Raw genomic sequence first — 16721 nt, 5'->3', positions numbered from 1 at the left:
GTGTGTGTGTGTGTGTCTGGGACCTCTCTCAACTCTAAGTTTCATGAAGGCCAAACCCTTATCAGTTTGATCCACTACTCAATTCTCTGTACCTAGTATACAGTAAAAAAGTAACAATCATTTAATCGGTTAATTAACTTTACCATTTCATGCAAGTGATAGGTCTACAGGTAATTTAGTTATTTACCACGTGGATGAGGATTAAAGACAACTTAAAATCCTTGTTACGAGAATTCTTTCTGAGATTTGCAATTATGCTGGAAATATTTTGCAGTTGCCTCCTGACATGCAACATCAAAGTCATCCAGCAAATGGAAAGGACCCGTAAGTGGAAAGAATGAGAATATTTGAAGCAACATGTTATTACAGGACATTATGATCCTTAACATGTTAATTGTTTGTCTCAACTATAACCAAAGAAGTGCTTTAAGATTTCATTTTTCCCCTTGGTGGCAATTCTTTCCTTTGTTATTTCTTTCCTGCAAGGTAATTTGCATTTGAACAAAAACGCTTCCTACTGTTTTTACATCATTGCAAACCTTCATTAAAGAAGTAAGAGTAAAATTATGCATTTCAATCATGGAGCTATCATGGCAGTGTGGGACAAACTTGTAATTTTACATTGTGCTAGTTTCTGCAGCAGTAGCTGTCACTATGCAGGCCTGTGACATTTCGTTTTTTCATACCTCTCAGCCCTGACAACAGGACTCAGTCCTCTACCACCCTTGGTCAATGCTGTTGACCAGAGGAATTTCAGCGATGAACAATGGAAGCTTACAGGAACTGCTCTACAATAAACGTCCCTTAAGAAGGGCTGCTCCAAAGAGCTTCCTCTTTGCAAGGGGTAATAGAGAACTCAGAAAATGACTGAATTATTCCAAGTTCCAATACTCAGTCACATAATCGTGATCCTTTGGACAGGAGACAAGAAAAGGTAATTCTCTATGACTGAGCCTTACAATGATCATATTTCATAATGCTCAGTTCACATCTTCCATTTTATCAACGGCCATAATTATCAACGGCCATATGACATAATTAGCATGTCATAAAAATAAATAAGTAAACTCACATGCTTTTTGAAATGTGACTGGCTGGCCAGAAACAAGAAGACTGCTGCAGAGAAAACTCCAGCCTTCCAAAAATGAAATGGCAAAGATGACAATTTTTGCACCTACTCAGTTGCTCTTCTGTTCTTACTGCCCCATGGGTTTAACACATGCACTGGATTTTGCTGTCAAGAAGAGGACAGCCAGACTTCTGTCCGGAGCAACCATGATCTCATGCTGTCAACAAGGAAGGGCCACTTTGCCTGAATCAGAGGCAAGGGCCTACCTAGTCCACAGTCCCATTCCAAAAGTCACAGGACTTCTCTTTGGGCATTTCCAATAAGCAGGGGCTCATGAGGGGGACCGTTCCCTCAGGAGGTTCTAAATAAAACAGCTCTCCTTAACACTGAACTGGAATCTTTCCTACAGCTGCTATCTATTGGTCTAGTAGAGTCTCTAGCTGAATACCCTCTGTCCCCCTGAGTACAGCAAGTTGTCTACCACCTTCACTCTCCTTCAGTAATGTAAAGACACTTACAAGGTTCCCCCTCCAGTGTCCTCAAGTTCTTTCAATTGCTTTTCTTTAGTCAGGGATTCTAGATGAGCATTTCCCAAAACATAGGGAAAGGGGGAGTGTAGGAACCGCTGGATTAAACACATTTCAATAGGTTTCCTTCTTGTGGAACTTCTTTGAAATTTTTATGCTGCTGAGTATTGTAATTCTCCAAAACAAAAGGGAGGATGACCGACCTCTATTACTGCATTGTGGAACACACACTTTGGGATGTTGTCTTGGGCTACTGATAGTCCTGATTCATTCCTCTAAAAACACTTTAGCTTGTTGATATCCCCATAATTAGAGCCAACATTCAGGCAAGGACTAAGCTGACCAGTGTGAACACAAAGGATGCCCATTGGCTGAATCTGGAGGCTATCCATCCAAAACAGATGTATGGAAAGCCATCTCAGTGGACTGCGATTCCCATGTCTCCAGCATCTCGATCTTTCCAATGCCAAATACCCAAAAGATGCTTAATAATTACTCACGGAGCAGATATAGTAATACAGGGTGGAAGGCTTCAGTGAGGACATAGATTCTTTAGGATAAAAAATACAAATCTCTCTCCCATCCAAATACCAAATATGGCTCAGCATAAGGTTGAGCTAACAGACACTAATATTATTTCCCAGGTTCCTAAGAGTTTGACTTTTATATCAGAAAACCATGCTCACAGACCCAATAAACAAATTCACTTCATCAGTAACTTCAAAACCTAACCAGATGATTTCCAAGTCTCCAGGTACCTAACAATAATAAGAGAAGTGCACTCAAATTGCTAATGATAAGCAGAATCAAAGAATTTGAGCACATTTTTAGTTTGAAGAGAATTTAGACAATATTTAGCCTAGATATTTATTTTTATAGAAATATCTGCAAATTTTTAATCTTAATAATAGGGAAAATTGATTCCAAATATCTAAACACCAATAAAAACTATGCAGCTGAGGACTGGGATGATATTAATGGACTTGGCTAATACAAACCAAGAATTTTCATTTATCCTAACGCAGTGCTTCCCTACAGTAGTCTTTATTGAAGCCTGCTCCTGTCTCCTCACCACTCGCCAGTTTTGAGCACACAATCCAAAAGCTTCCAACTGCCAACACCTGAAACTACTTGCCTAAGGACTTTTTCTGGCTACTAGGGCCCTCTGGGCCTAGACTGGGCAATGCCAGAGAGTTATTACAGCTGTTGGCAGCCCTCAAATCAGTGAGGGAAGGGGAGTTGATAAATGCCCCAGCTCCCTTGCCCCTGCAGTAGGATTACACTGAAGCAAGTTCTACAGGTCCTTGCCAGGGCTGAGCCCCAGCTGGTCACAGTGGTAACTGGCTTTGTAACACATGTGTGGTAGGTAGAACAATGGCCCCCAAAAGAAGTCCACAGGCTAACCCCCAGAAGTCATGAATATGTTATTATGTAGCAAAGGGGAATTAAGGTTGCTAATCAGCTGAGTGAAAAATATGTAGAGTGTCCTAGATTATGTGGGAGCAGCCAATATAATCACAAGGGTCCTTCAAAGTAGAGGAGAAGGCAGAAGAGGAGAGTCTGAAGGAGATGTGAATATGAATCAACGGTCACAGAAATGCAACTGTGCTAGTTTGGAAGACAGAGGAAGGGGCCATGAGCCAAGGAATGTGGGCTGACTCTAAAAGCTAGAAAAGGCAAGAAAAAAGATTCTTCTCTAGAGCTTCCAGAAAGGAATACAGCCCTGCCAACACCTGTTGTTTAGCCCAGTGAGACCGGGGTTGGACTTCTGACCTACAGAACTATAAGCCAGTAAGTTTGGGAAAAATATGGCAGCCACAGTAAACTCCTAAAACATTCATTATTGGCTTCCTTCCCACCCTGTCTCACTTCTCCACACCTCCGCCACTGTTTCCTGGTGTCACCTCCCATAACAACTCCTTGAACTCAAATCCTTGTCACAGGACCTGCTTTTGAGGAAGCACAAATCAAAACATTGCTACCATATTTCTCTTATTTTTATATGTATGTGATCCCCTATGTTTTTAACCTACAAATAATATTTAAATTGTCATTTATTCAAACCAAGACAGAAAACACTAAATGTCTACAATCAAGACTAAATTTTCTGTGTATTAAACCACCAGAACAAAGAAAGGCACATAATAAAAGTGGTAATATTACCAACAATGAATATTATCAGACTTCTCACTATATGTAAATTGTGAATTACCATCTGTTGATCTTAATGACCTTCAATATCTCTAACTTCAGAGAGTATCAGTTTTTGGCCTATTGTATAACTACCAAGGTTTTATTTTTAAAGACAAATTTGATAATCTTTACTTGTTCAAAAACTTCAATATTTTCTATTGCTCATTAATGATGGCTCCTTACCTGGCACTTAGAGCTTTCCAATATAAAACATCAACCTTCTTTTGTAGATGCCCTTTCCACTATTTCCCTTTGTATACTAATTGGACCAACCAAACAAAATCTTTGCTTTCTATAGGTACTTTTCTTTTCTCACATTATTTCTTCCATTTCTTCCATGGTTTTAGACCCATCACCATCAACTCAAATCCCAACAATCCTTTGAGGTCCACATATTTGTCCTATAAGTCAATGCATGAGTGAATAAATGCACAAAGGTTAAAGTCCCCTGTGTGGACTCTGCCTTTGCTGTCCAGTCACACACCCTGGTAAAAAGAATCAGGAAAAAAAATTCCAAAAGTGAGGAAAGTATGACTGACCCACACCAGGTTCCATGCTCTCCTATTGCTGAACAACCACTGGCATTGGTTTTTGTTTTTGTGACTTTATATTCTACCCTCAGCCAAAGCAGCATGTTCCTCCTTACTTGTCAATAACTGTTTTTTTCATTAATTTACCTACCGAGGATATTCTGTTCCCCAAAAAAAAGGCTTCTGCAGCTCTCCTGCTGGAAATCCTGGGAGAAAGACAGACAAAATTTTAAGAGATATAGAGATTGATTTGACGATGAGTACTTGGTTCAAGCTTCAGCCTGGAAGTCTCAAAGGCCCATCTGAAAAGTACTCCTCATGAAGCTGGGAGCACTCAAGAGATTCACTGTTTCTAAAATGATATGAATTCAACAGAGTTTGAAACAAGTGCATCACAATAGTTTCAAGGAAACTACTTTGCATGAATACGCTATTGGCATTGTCCACCCTGCCGTGAACTGGGTTCCTCCATAGCATGTGCAGGAGGCTTCTGGCAGTCCAGCAGCTTCCCCTGATACAGGAAGGGCCAGCTACATGGACACTCAACCTGTGGGCCCCATTTGCACACAGCATTCTTGAGGATTCCCAGGAGCACAGAACTCCAGTAGACCCACAATGTGGGGGGATTCCGTGAGACTCAAAGTGAGTACAAGGTAAGCATAATACATCCAGGACTGAGTAGATGGGAGCTCTGACAGCCCCAAGAGGGCTCTTTCTATTGGAACCAGGATTTGCTTTGATCACTAAAAAAAAGGCAGTAGCACTCTAAGAAACATGAATGACCAGGGAACTCTATCAGATCCTTTCTTACTTTTGTTACTTCCCTGTATTAACCAATCACATACACTGAAAATGACATACAAGGAAAGGGAAAGACAGGGCGACCCATAGTGTCTTTTCCTTTTTTAGTCCTTCCTTGCTCATGAGTAAACTGAAGGTGGAGAGTGTTAGGAGAATCTATGTGTATTAAGAAATGACATAAAAACAGGTGGGATCAGTTTTGTGCAGCATTTCCATTGTTATGGCAAGAACAGAATACCTATGCATGTATAAGCTGCAAAATAGAAACTGCGTAATTTTAGTGATCCCACATCCAAGTTAAAAGCTCTTATATTTTCATTTAAAATGGGCATTGCACAATATAAAGGTGAACAGTAAAAATATGCTGATGACTTAAAACGTTTATTTTTCTTACAACTTACAATGGCATTGAATAGCAAATAAACCAGGGAAAGTCTAGAGAAAAAGAAGCCACAGAATGCAGGATAAAGCTTCATACTTGAGCACCCTTAATGGCACTCTTTTCCAGCTTTCTGAACAGGGGCCCCCATATTTTCAATTTGCAGTGGGTCGTACAAGCCACGCATCTGGCTTTGTGCAGATGAGTGTGAGAAATGCCTTGCTTTGCGATTCCAACTCTCCACTAAATTTATCACCGTGGGCTGATGCTATGAGCTGCACCTGTAAGTCGTAACTATCGGAAATGCAAAGAATAGTAACAAAAGACACACACACACACACACACACACACACACGGAAGGAGGGGGAGGGGGGGAGAGGGAGAGAGAAGAGAGAGAGAGAGAGAGAGAGAGAGAGAGAGAGAGAGATGGAGAGGGAGAGCGCTCTGCCTTCTGCAATGTCCTTGGCTGTTGCAGAGCCACTGCTTTCGACCCCCTTTGAGACCGAAAGCTCTTTTATGAGTTAAAATGTTTTCAGGGCACCTGGGTGGCTCAGCCGGTTAAGCATTTATTTGAGTCTTGATTTCTGATCAGGTCATGAGCTCATGGTTCATGGGATTGAGCCCCGTGTCAGACTCTGTGCTGACAGTATGGAGCCTGCTTGGGATTCTCTTTGTCTCTCCCTCTCTTTCTGCCCCTCTCCCACACATGCTCTCTCTCAAACAAACATTAAAAAAATAAATAAATACAATGTTTTCTCTTCACTCTCTCCCTCTCAACATTCTGTCTACCTCCCCATCATGAAAGGACACTACAAAAAGTGAGGGCAAGAAAACAAGTTCTTAATTCACAAGTGAAATGTTAACCTCATTATAATTGTTATTATAAATGTTAACTATTCTTTCTATTTTCTTAACATCAGTTTGAGATTTCAAGGTCCAAAAACCTCACTGCCAAACAGAGATGGATCCAGCTAGCAGTTCTCCCTCTTCCTGCAGCTTTCATATAAAGGAAAATGCATCTGACTTTGAAGGGGTGACATCATATTAATCTTCCTAATTTTTACATTTCCTTAAATTTCTTTTTGCATCTTTACATGAATATCCCACCCTCTTTTCTGGTGATTACTTTCAGTAAGTCATTCTGAGTTGGAGATATATATGCAAATATATATTACATATATATGCAAATCACAGTGTTCATTTGAAAGTCTCGTCTCCCACTGTAAATCATCAAAAAGCAATGATGGGGTGCCTGGGTGGCTCAGTCTGTTGGGTGTCCGACTTAGCCTCAGGTCATGATCTCACAGCTCGTGAGTTAGAGCCCTGCGTCAGGCTCTGTGCTGACAGCTCGGAGCCTGGAGCCTGCTTGGATTCTGTGTCTTCCTCCCCGCCCCAGCTCCTTCTGGCCCTCCCCTGCTCACGCTTTCTCTCTCTTGCTCTTTCTCTCAAAAATAAATAAACATTCAAAAAAAATTTTTTAAAGCAATGATATCTCCTAATAGGAACAATGATCATAAACCAATGTGATCTAATTAGGAAACCATTATGACTTTCCTGCCTGGTACTGTGCCCAGCTGGAAGCAATTCTGTCCACTGCCAACCTCTTCACAGGAAGACATCTGACATGTGACACCTGCGTGCACCTCCATTTCTGCGGCTTTTGCTGCGAGGGGCCCAAGACCAGCAGGCCACGGCCATCACGCTCCTCTGAGCAGATGTCCGCTCGGCTTGTCGGGGCCAGGGGACCCTATGCTGACCAACAGGAGAATCTAATGCCCTCAGGGCTGCTTCACTGAAGTGAACGGATTAACAGTGGAAGCTACAGTTTTGGAGGTGTCGACTGGCTCCAGTGAAAGATCAAAGCCGCACAGAGCGAACTCATATCTTACGAGGTGGGAAGTTGTAGTTAGCAAAGGTAAAAGTAAAAAATAATTAAACAGAAAGAAAATGCTTTTCTCTTCTCTCCCTTTTTAATAGGCTTTTGTTTTTTGTTTCTTTTGCAAATCCATTTTATTTCCTTTTTTCCCCATCTCAGCACCACTTCACTACCTGTTTTACACTTTCAAAGCTCCTTTTTTCTATCAGCATATTTACGGGAGGCACTTCTCATAATGTCCATGTGTGTGTATGTACATATACATATGCCTACACACGTATCACGACCAGACACATTATGCATACATACAAACATATATAGATATACCTATGAGAGGAGAGAGAGAGGGAGAAGAAGGAAAAAGACGTGTAACTAGCAGATCGGCAAAAACCAAAAAGTGTGATAACAGGTAATCCTGGCCAGGGTGTGGGATGCATGTTGGTGTGAGAGCCAACTGTTGCAAGCATTTTGATGAGCAGTTTAGTCATCTCCTAAGGCTGTAAATGCCATTTTCAAAAATATGAGTGACTACATGCTGACATTGGAAAAAGTATCTAAAAGATATTATTAAATGAAAAAAATAGTAAGTGGAAAACCAGCATTTGGTTGTGTGTGTGGCCCTTCTATGTGAAAGATATACATATATTTATATATAGTTCATAACACTTACACTGAAAAGGCAAATTTGATCCAAGGTCATTGATATATTGGGACAAAACACTGGGGGGTAACTCCAATTTCACGTTTGCTTATGCGCAATCTCGTGCTCAAGAAATGCTAAGTGAAAGCAGAAAAACTCATCAAATGAACCAAACCACACAGGAATACACAAAACGCACACATCTCAACCTGGACCGGTTACCGCGGTTCACCGCGTGTGTTAGAAGCCACAGCCACCCACACCTGGTGTTAAAATTTCCCTTCCAACTTCACATCACCCTCCTTCACACACTGCGAAGCCCTCCAGCACCCGCTTCCACAAGCAAACTTCAGGTCTTTTCGGGGGAAAATGCCGTATGTGCTGTAGTTTTATGTATTTGCTCAACATGTTTAAGACTGTGCTATCCTTTTTTTTCTTCCAAATTTTTATTTGAATTCTAGTCTGTGCTATCATTTTTATTAGGATCCTGGCTTTTGTTTTCCTGTGTCACCGATAATGTTTTATTTTTATTTTGTAATTTAATTTTTACAGACAGAACGCGTGCGAGCGGGTGAGAGAGGAAGAGGGAGAGAAAGAATCTTCAGCACACTGCATGCTCAGCGCAGAGCCCAACATGAGGCTCGATCCCATAATCCTGGGATCATGACCTGAGCAGAAATCCAGAGTTGGACGCTCAACTGACTGAGCCACCCAGGTGACCCACCGACAACGTTTTTGATTGTTGTGTCCCTAACCCCACTTCTCCCATAAGCCTGTGGCTTTTATTGCACAATCTTGCATAACACAGCAATGCTTAGGAACACACAGGTCACATTATAGAACTAATGTATATGTACATGTACGCATCTATGTGTATATGGACACATATACATTCCTGCCAGTGGTTCTCAAGTTTCATCATGCATCAGGATCACCTAGATGAAATAGGTGGCTTATTGAAAGAGATGGCTGGGACCCACCCTCAGAGTTTCAGAGTTAGTAGGCCTGGAGAGGAGGCTAAGAATTTGCATCTTTACCAAGTTCTCCTGTGATGCCAAAGCTGCTGGTCTGGGAGGCACACTTTAACAACCATTGCCCAAGCACTGGCTCATGTGCACTTTGCGGTCATGGCTAAATATGTTCACTGCTGTGTTGCTGTAACTGAGAAAAGTGTGCAACAAGCTAAATGTCCAACAGGAGAAAAACGGCTTCAATATGGCATAACCATATTATGGAATGCTTTGAAGCAAATGAAAATAAAGAGGTAGGTCTTAGTATTCTAGCATGGAAAAAATCTCCAAGACATGTTGTTGGAAGAAAGCAAGGCACAGATACAAATATATAAATATAATTTCAATTTTTTAAATAAGTGCCATATTAAAATGCACAGAAAAGGTCTATGAAATATATATGATCACATAGTGGCTGCTTCTTGACGGTAACTAGGACTTGGGGTGGTGCGTGGTTAAGGGAGTTTTGGACATGAACGTAATGTTTTAAATATTAACTAGTCAGAGAGGCGCGGCAAGATGGCGGCTTAGGAGGACGCTGGGCTCACCGCACGTCCTGCTGATCACTTAGATTCCATCTACACCTGCCTAAATAACCCAGAAAACCGCCAGAGGATTAGCAGAACAGAGTCGCCGGAGCCAAACGCAGACGAGAGGCCCACGGAAGAGGGTAGGAAGGGCGGCGAGGCGGTGCGCGCTCCACGGACTGGCGGGAGGGAGCCGGGGCGGAGGGGCGGCTCGCCGGCCAAGCAGAGCCCCCGAGTCGGGCTTGCAAAAGCGGAGGGGCCGGGCGGACTGTGTTCCGACAGCAAGCGCGACTTAGTGTCTGGGAGGTCAGAAATTAACAGCTCTGCTCGGAAAGCGGGAAGGCTGGAGGACAAAGGGAGGGAGAGCTGCTGAGCCCACTGACAACAGAGCTCAGTTTGGTGGGGAACAAAGGCGCTCGCCAGCGCCATCTCCCCCGCCCATCCCCCAGCCGAAATCCCAAAGGGAACCTGTTCCTGCCAGGGAACTTGCTCGCTCCGCGCAAACACCCAACTCCGGCAGCGGATCTGACTCCCTCCCGCTGCCACAGGGCCCCTCCTGAAGTGGATCACCTAAGGAGAAGCGATCTAAGCCTGCCCCTCCTGCCCCCGAGCACCTTGCCTACCCACCCCAGCTAATACGCCAGATCCCCAGCATCACAAGCCTGGCAGGGTGCAAGTAGCCCAGACGAGCCACACCACCCCACAGTGAATCCCGCCCCTAGGAGAGGGGAAGAGAAGGCACACACCAGTCTGACTGTGGCCCCAGCGGTGGGCTGGGGGCAGACATCAGGTCTGACTGCGGCCCCGCCCACCAACTCCAGGTATACACCACAGCACAGGGGAAGTGCCCTGCAGGTCCTCACCACGCCAGGGACTATCCAAAATGACCAAGCGGAAGAACTCCCCTCAGAAGAATCTCCAGGAAATAACAACAGCTAATGAGCTGATCAAAAAGGATTTAAATAATATAACAGAAAGTGAATTTAGAATAATAGTCATAAAATTAATTGCTGGGCTTGAAAACAGTATACAGGACAGCAGAGAATCTCTTGCTACAGAGATCAAGGGACTAAGGAACAGTCACGAGGAGCTGAAAAACGCTTTAAACGAAATGCATAACAAAATGGAAACCACCACAGCTCGGCTTGAAGAGGCAGAGGAGAGAATAGGTGAACTAGAAGATAAAGTTATGGAAAAAGAGGAAGCTGAGAAAAAGAGAGATAAAAAAATCCAGGAGTATGAGGGGAAAATTAGAGAATTAAGTGATACACTAAAAAGAAATAATATACGCATAATTGGTATCCCAGAGGAGGAAGAGAGAGGGAAAGGTGCTGAAGGGGTACTTGAAGAAATCATAGCTGAGAACTTCCCTGAACTGGGGAAGGAAAAAGGCATTGAAATCCAAGAGGCACAGAGAACTCCCTTCAGACGTAACTTGAATCGATCTTCTGCACGACATATCATAGTGAAACTCGCAAAATACAAGGATAAAGAGAAAATTCTGAAAGCAGCAAGGGGAAAACGTGCCCTCACATATAAAGGGAGACCTATAAGACTCGTGACTGATCTCTCTTTTGAAACTTGGCAGGCCAGAAAGAATTGGCACGAGATTTTCAGGGTGCTAGACAGAAAAAATATGCAGCCGAGAATCCTTTATCCAGCAAGTCTGTCATTTAGAATAGAAGGAGAGATAAAGGTCTTCCCAAACAAACAAAAACTGAAGGAATTTGTCACCACTAAACCAGCCCTACAAGAGATCCTAAGGTGGACCCTGTGAGACAAAGTCCCAGAGACATCACTATAAGCATAAAACATACAGACATCACAATGACTCTAAACCCGTATCTTTCTATAACAACACTGAATGTAAATGGATTAAATGCGCCAACCAAAAGACATAGGGTATCAGAATGGATAAAAAAACAAGACCCATCTATTTGCTGTCTACAAGAGACTCATTTTAGACCTGAGGACACCTTTAGATTGAGAGTGAGGGGATGGAGAACTATTTATCATGCGACTGGAAGCCAAAAGAAAGCTGGAGTAGCCATACTTATATCAGACAAACTAGACTTTAAATTAAAGGCTGTAACAAGAGATGAAGAAGGACATTATGTAATAGTTACAGGGTCTATCCATCAGGAAGAGCTAACAATTATCAATGTCTATGCACCGAATACCGGAGCCCCCAAATATATAAAACAATTACTCATAAACATAAGCAACCTTATTGATAAGAATGTGGTAATTGCAGGGGACTTTAATACACCACTTACAGAAATGGATAGATCATCTAGACACACGGTCAATAAAGAAACAAGGGCCCTGAATGAGACATTGGATGAGATGGACTTGACAGATATATTTAGAACTCTGCATCCCAAAGCAACAGAATATACTTTCTTCTCGAGTGCACATGGAACATTCTCCAAGATAGATCATATACTGGGTCACAAAACAGCCCTTCATAAGTTTACAAGAATTGAAATTATACCATGCTTACTTTCAGACCACAATGCCATGAAGCTTGAAATCAACCACAGGAAAAAGTCTGGAAAACCTCCAAAAGCATGGAGGTTAAAGAACACCCTACTAACGAATGAGTGGGTCAACCAGGCAATTAGAGAAGAAATTAAAAAGTATATGGAAACAAACGAAAATGAAAATACAACAATCCAAACGCTTTGGGACGCAGCAAAGGCAGTCCTGAGAGGAAAATACATTGCAATCCAGGCCTATCTCAAGAAACAAGAAAAATCCCAAATACAAAATCTAACAGCACACCTAAAGGAACTAGAAGCAGAACAGCAAAGGCAGCCTAAGCCCAGCAGAAGAAGAGAAATAATAAAGATCAGAGCAGAAATAAACAATATAGAAACTAAAAAAACTGTAGAGCAGATCAACGAAACCAAGAGTTGGTTTTTTGAAAAAATAAACAAAATTGACAAACCTCTAGCCAGGCTTCTCAAAAAGAAAAGGGAGATGACCCAAATAGATAAAATCATGAATGAAAATGGAATTATTACAACCAATCCCTCAGAGATACAAACAATTATCAGGGAATACTATGAAAACTTATATGCCAACAAATTGGACAACCTGGAAGAAATGGACGAATTCCTGAACACCCACACGCTTCCAAAACTCAATCAGGAGGAAATAGAAAGCTTGAACAGACCCATAACCAGCGAAGAAATTGAATCGGTTATCAAAAATCTCCCAACAAATAAGAGTCCAGGACCAGATGGCTTCCCAGGGGAGTTCTACCAGACGTTTAAAGCAGAGATAATACCTATCCTTCTCAAGCTATTCCAAGAAATAGAAAGGGAAGGAAAACTTCCAGACTCATTCTATGAAGCCAGTATTACTTTGATTCCTAAACCAGACAGAGACCCAGTAAAAAAAGAGAACTACAGGCCAATATCCCTGATGAATATGGATGCAAAAATTCTCAATAAGATACTAGCAAATCGAATTCAACGGCATATAAAAAGAATTATTCACCATGATCAAGTGGGATTCATTCCTGGGATGCAGGGCTGGTTCAACATTCGCAAATCAATCAACGTGATACATCACATTAACAAAAAAAGAGAGAAGAACCATATGATCCTGTCAGTCGATGCAGAAAAGGCCTTCGACAAAATCCAGCACCCTTTCTTAATAAATATTAACTAGTCAAAGGTAATCAACTCGTGTAATGAAAATTAACTTTTAGAAATAAACGTGTGCATATTATAGAAAATTCTTCTAAAGGTTAGACAAAATCTATTTACAGTTAACTAAGCTTATGCAGTAGTAATTTGGCTCTTGCATTTGTCAACACCAGCAAATTTTATTCCTATTTCAAGCAAAAATACAAATTGTGGTTATGTAATTCAAAAGACTAAAATTCTGACAAAACTTCGCACTCTCTTTGAAAATCAATTGATCATAAATGTAAAGGTTATTTCTGGACTCTCAGTTCTATTCCTATTTTATTCTTTTGGGGACTATTATAGATTGAATTGATTTCTTAACATCATTTCTGGTTTACTCATTGATACTGTATAGAAATATAATAGATTTTTGTATGAAGATCTTGTATCTTACCGAATTACTGAACACATTTAATAGTCCTAATTTTTTAATGTATTCCTTTGTATTTCTATTCATAAGATCATATCATCAGCACATAGAGATCATGTAATTCCTTTCTTGCAAGTATAGATAACTTTTATTTCATTTTCTTGCTCACTGTAGCCTTTTAAAAATGAAAATGTTCTTAAAATATAAAAAAAATAAACTCTGACAAAAGAAAATATTCCTATCTATATGTTGTAATCACCTCATTATTTGCTAGAAAAAAATTCTCTCTTTCAAACCTGTACCTAGGAAAACCACTAAATCCTGCTTTTGGTTTCTTACTTGGGTCAAACCTTTCTTTTTTGCTCGAGTGTCTCATAACTCTCACATCAGAAAATACTAACCTCGAGTGCTTCTGTTTAGAACTGCACTGCCAAAGAACTCATCACTTTCAGTGGGCAATTAACCCCAGCAGGAGCAACTAATTGACCTTTAAAGTCATAAAGTTATATTTTAACTGTATTTATAGCTTTCCAAGAAAACTTAAATGCCTCGACATATTTGGGTTTTGATGTCCATTTTATTACTGGAAAACTGCACTAATTAGGTTCTTTAGTAGAGACAAATAAAGAGAAGAAAACAAAAGAAGCCCATTATCTCATAGCTCAGACCCAAGAAAACAAATACATACTTAGAGATAGCAAATTCACATTGTATGAAGAGATATGAACAAAATTAATAATCTCCCTTTCTTCCCACTTCTCTCTCCCCATCCTGGAACTTTCTTTCCACTACTATCTACATAGCTTGCTTCAGATATTTACTCAAATGACACTTTCTCATCAAGGACTTCCCTAGTGCTTTTTAAAGGAGAGAGGTGTTATCCTATCTGCTTTCTTGCTTTACCTCTCCCCGTAATACCATCAGCTGTGATACTGTACATTTTACTTACTCTGCATAAATTATGGTGTTTTTCCCGAACCACAATGCATGCTCCGTAACAAAAGAGATTTTTATTTCCACTATTCTTTCACTCCAGAGCCAGAACAACACCTGCCATGTGATAAGCTCTCAGTAACTATCTATTGAGTGAATGGAATCTGCACCTTGTGGAACGTGAAGGTCTAACTGGAGTTAATTAAGCATTACCTATGATTATGAGTATATACTGTGAGCCAAAGTCTAAAACATTACATGCTAACTATTAGTACCACCAGTGTGCTACTTCTTGAAGTTTCTATACTCAATACCAGAGCAAAGGCATGTTCCATTATTCAAGTTCTGTTTTTCATTTTCCTTCTGGATTAAGGACTTTGCTGGTTCCTTCCTCTTGCATTTATGGCAGAAATAGCATAGTTGGTCAGCACTTTTCTTCCCCCAACAAACTCTCAACCAGAATGCAGATTTTAACAAGATGAAAAGCCCTGCCCAGCTCCCTGCAAGTTCCATCACCCCTATGTACTCTTAGCCCTCCCTACTGCCAAGGAATAAAGGAAAACATTCTCCCTTTTTATGGCTGTGTCATGTGCTGAAAAGAGAAATCAGACAAAACACTGGTTTAGATCAGAGTCCTTCAGTCCTGACAATACTGAATGAATATATTCTCTTTTCCCTATATTATCTGCATGCTTTTATGTATTGCCATGTTAAGTTCCATGTTCATAAAAGCATATGATTCAAGACAGTAACCATATAGCCAATTTTTTGAAAGCATTACTTTCCAAAGTTTTCTGTTATGTTTAAGTTTGGGGGATTTTTTTATATCAACACTTACAAATGGTGATTATTTTAAGACAACTGTCATCAGACTCACATCTTTTCCTATTGTTTCCATGTTTGGTCAGATTTAACAAAATAGAAGGCCTCCAACTTTCTCTTGCCAGACTTCAAAGCTCAGATGGACTGCTTCTTCCTTTCCTCTTTAGCAAACTTTTGTAAATACACTTATACAATGCAAAGCAACTCAAATTCAACTAAATTTGGGAGTACATTCTTGAATTCAATCTCTCTTTTGACCCTTTTGAAGGATTAGCGAATTATTGGTGAATTTGTACAGCTAGGATCCCTCCAGCAGCCTCCGGGGCAGAAATGGCACATCCAGGGCCAAATGATGAAGTTCAGTTGAGAAAAGGGTGACTCGGGGGGCTGAATCCTAAAGGAGAATCCCGTGCGCTGGAGAACATGCAGGCCAAAGTACATACTGGCTGGTTTAACTCAATCCATTTCCATATTGGCTGTTGCTGGTTTCTCCAGCGATGTACTTGGATTTTCCACTGAGTGTGTCTGTGTCTGCTTTCTTTTCACTATGGGTGTCTGTGATACTTTTGCTAAGGGGCTGGCTACATCAATACAATGTATTATATTATTAGTTTTGTGAAATAATAGGATGTTTAGTTTTGGCATGGATTTACTGATGTATTAACATGACTTTAATCCATGCTATGGCAGTTATTTTCAAGTCTTAAGTGTATGCTTATATTACTGAACTAATCCTCATATTTCCAAACTTAGTGCTGATCTTAGCAACATTATACTTCTTGGTGAGATTGACTTGTAGTTACTTCTGCTCACTTGATTATTTTACTTATTCTATGCAAAAGCTCCTACTTCTACCACTAAATGAACATATCTTATAACCCTAATTTTAGAGGTGTTAATATATTTAAATACCATCATAAAAACTACCGGGTTATGATGATGCAATTTCTATACATAGTCATGGACCACTGACATTTACTAAGCACCTACAATGTTCAAAGCCACAAAAGTAAGCTCTGACCATACAAATGTCCTCAAAAAACCTACTACCTAGTGAAGGAAAAGGGATATAACCAAAAAAAAATTCTATTTTGCGACATCTAAAAAGGCAAACTGATACCAAACCAAAGCTCTTTGAAAGTGTATGTTTAAATGAAAATATGTTCTAAATTCAGTAAGGATGCATAGAAGTGTTTTGGGGAGAGGGGGGTAACTATACACATGTGTACATTAATGAGTAAAAGATACAGCTTGTGAAATCACTTGAGGTTTGAGGTAGGAATGGTTTAGGAGAATGGCACTCAACATGTGGTCATGGTCCAGCAGCATCAGCCTCACCTGGACAG

General features: G+C 40.7%; 1 protein-coding gene across 1 annotated transcript in view; it reads right to left on the bottom strand.

The window, feature by feature from the left end:
* Nucleotides 1-16721, bottom strand: part of PHEX (phosphate regulating endopeptidase homolog X-linked) — a 245623-nt gene that overhangs the window by 22777 nt on the left and 206125 nt on the right. Inside the window, exon 16 of the mRNA XM_043570128.1 lies at nucleotides 4471-4525. Within this exon, the coding sequence (XP_043426063.1) occupies nucleotides 4471-4525 (55 nt within the window). The remainder of the gene's footprint in view (nucleotides 1-4470; nucleotides 4526-16721) is intronic.

Source organism: Prionailurus bengalensis, chromosome X (genome assembly GCF_016509475.1).
Source record: "Prionailurus bengalensis isolate Pbe53 chromosome X, Fcat_Pben_1.1_paternal_pri, whole genome shotgun sequence".
In the NCBI taxonomy this organism is placed as follows: domain Eukaryota; kingdom Metazoa; phylum Chordata; class Mammalia; order Carnivora; family Felidae; genus Prionailurus; species Prionailurus bengalensis.
The sequence above is the reverse complement of the archived record's forward strand: the minus strand, read 5'-3'. Positions and strand labels throughout refer to the sequence as shown.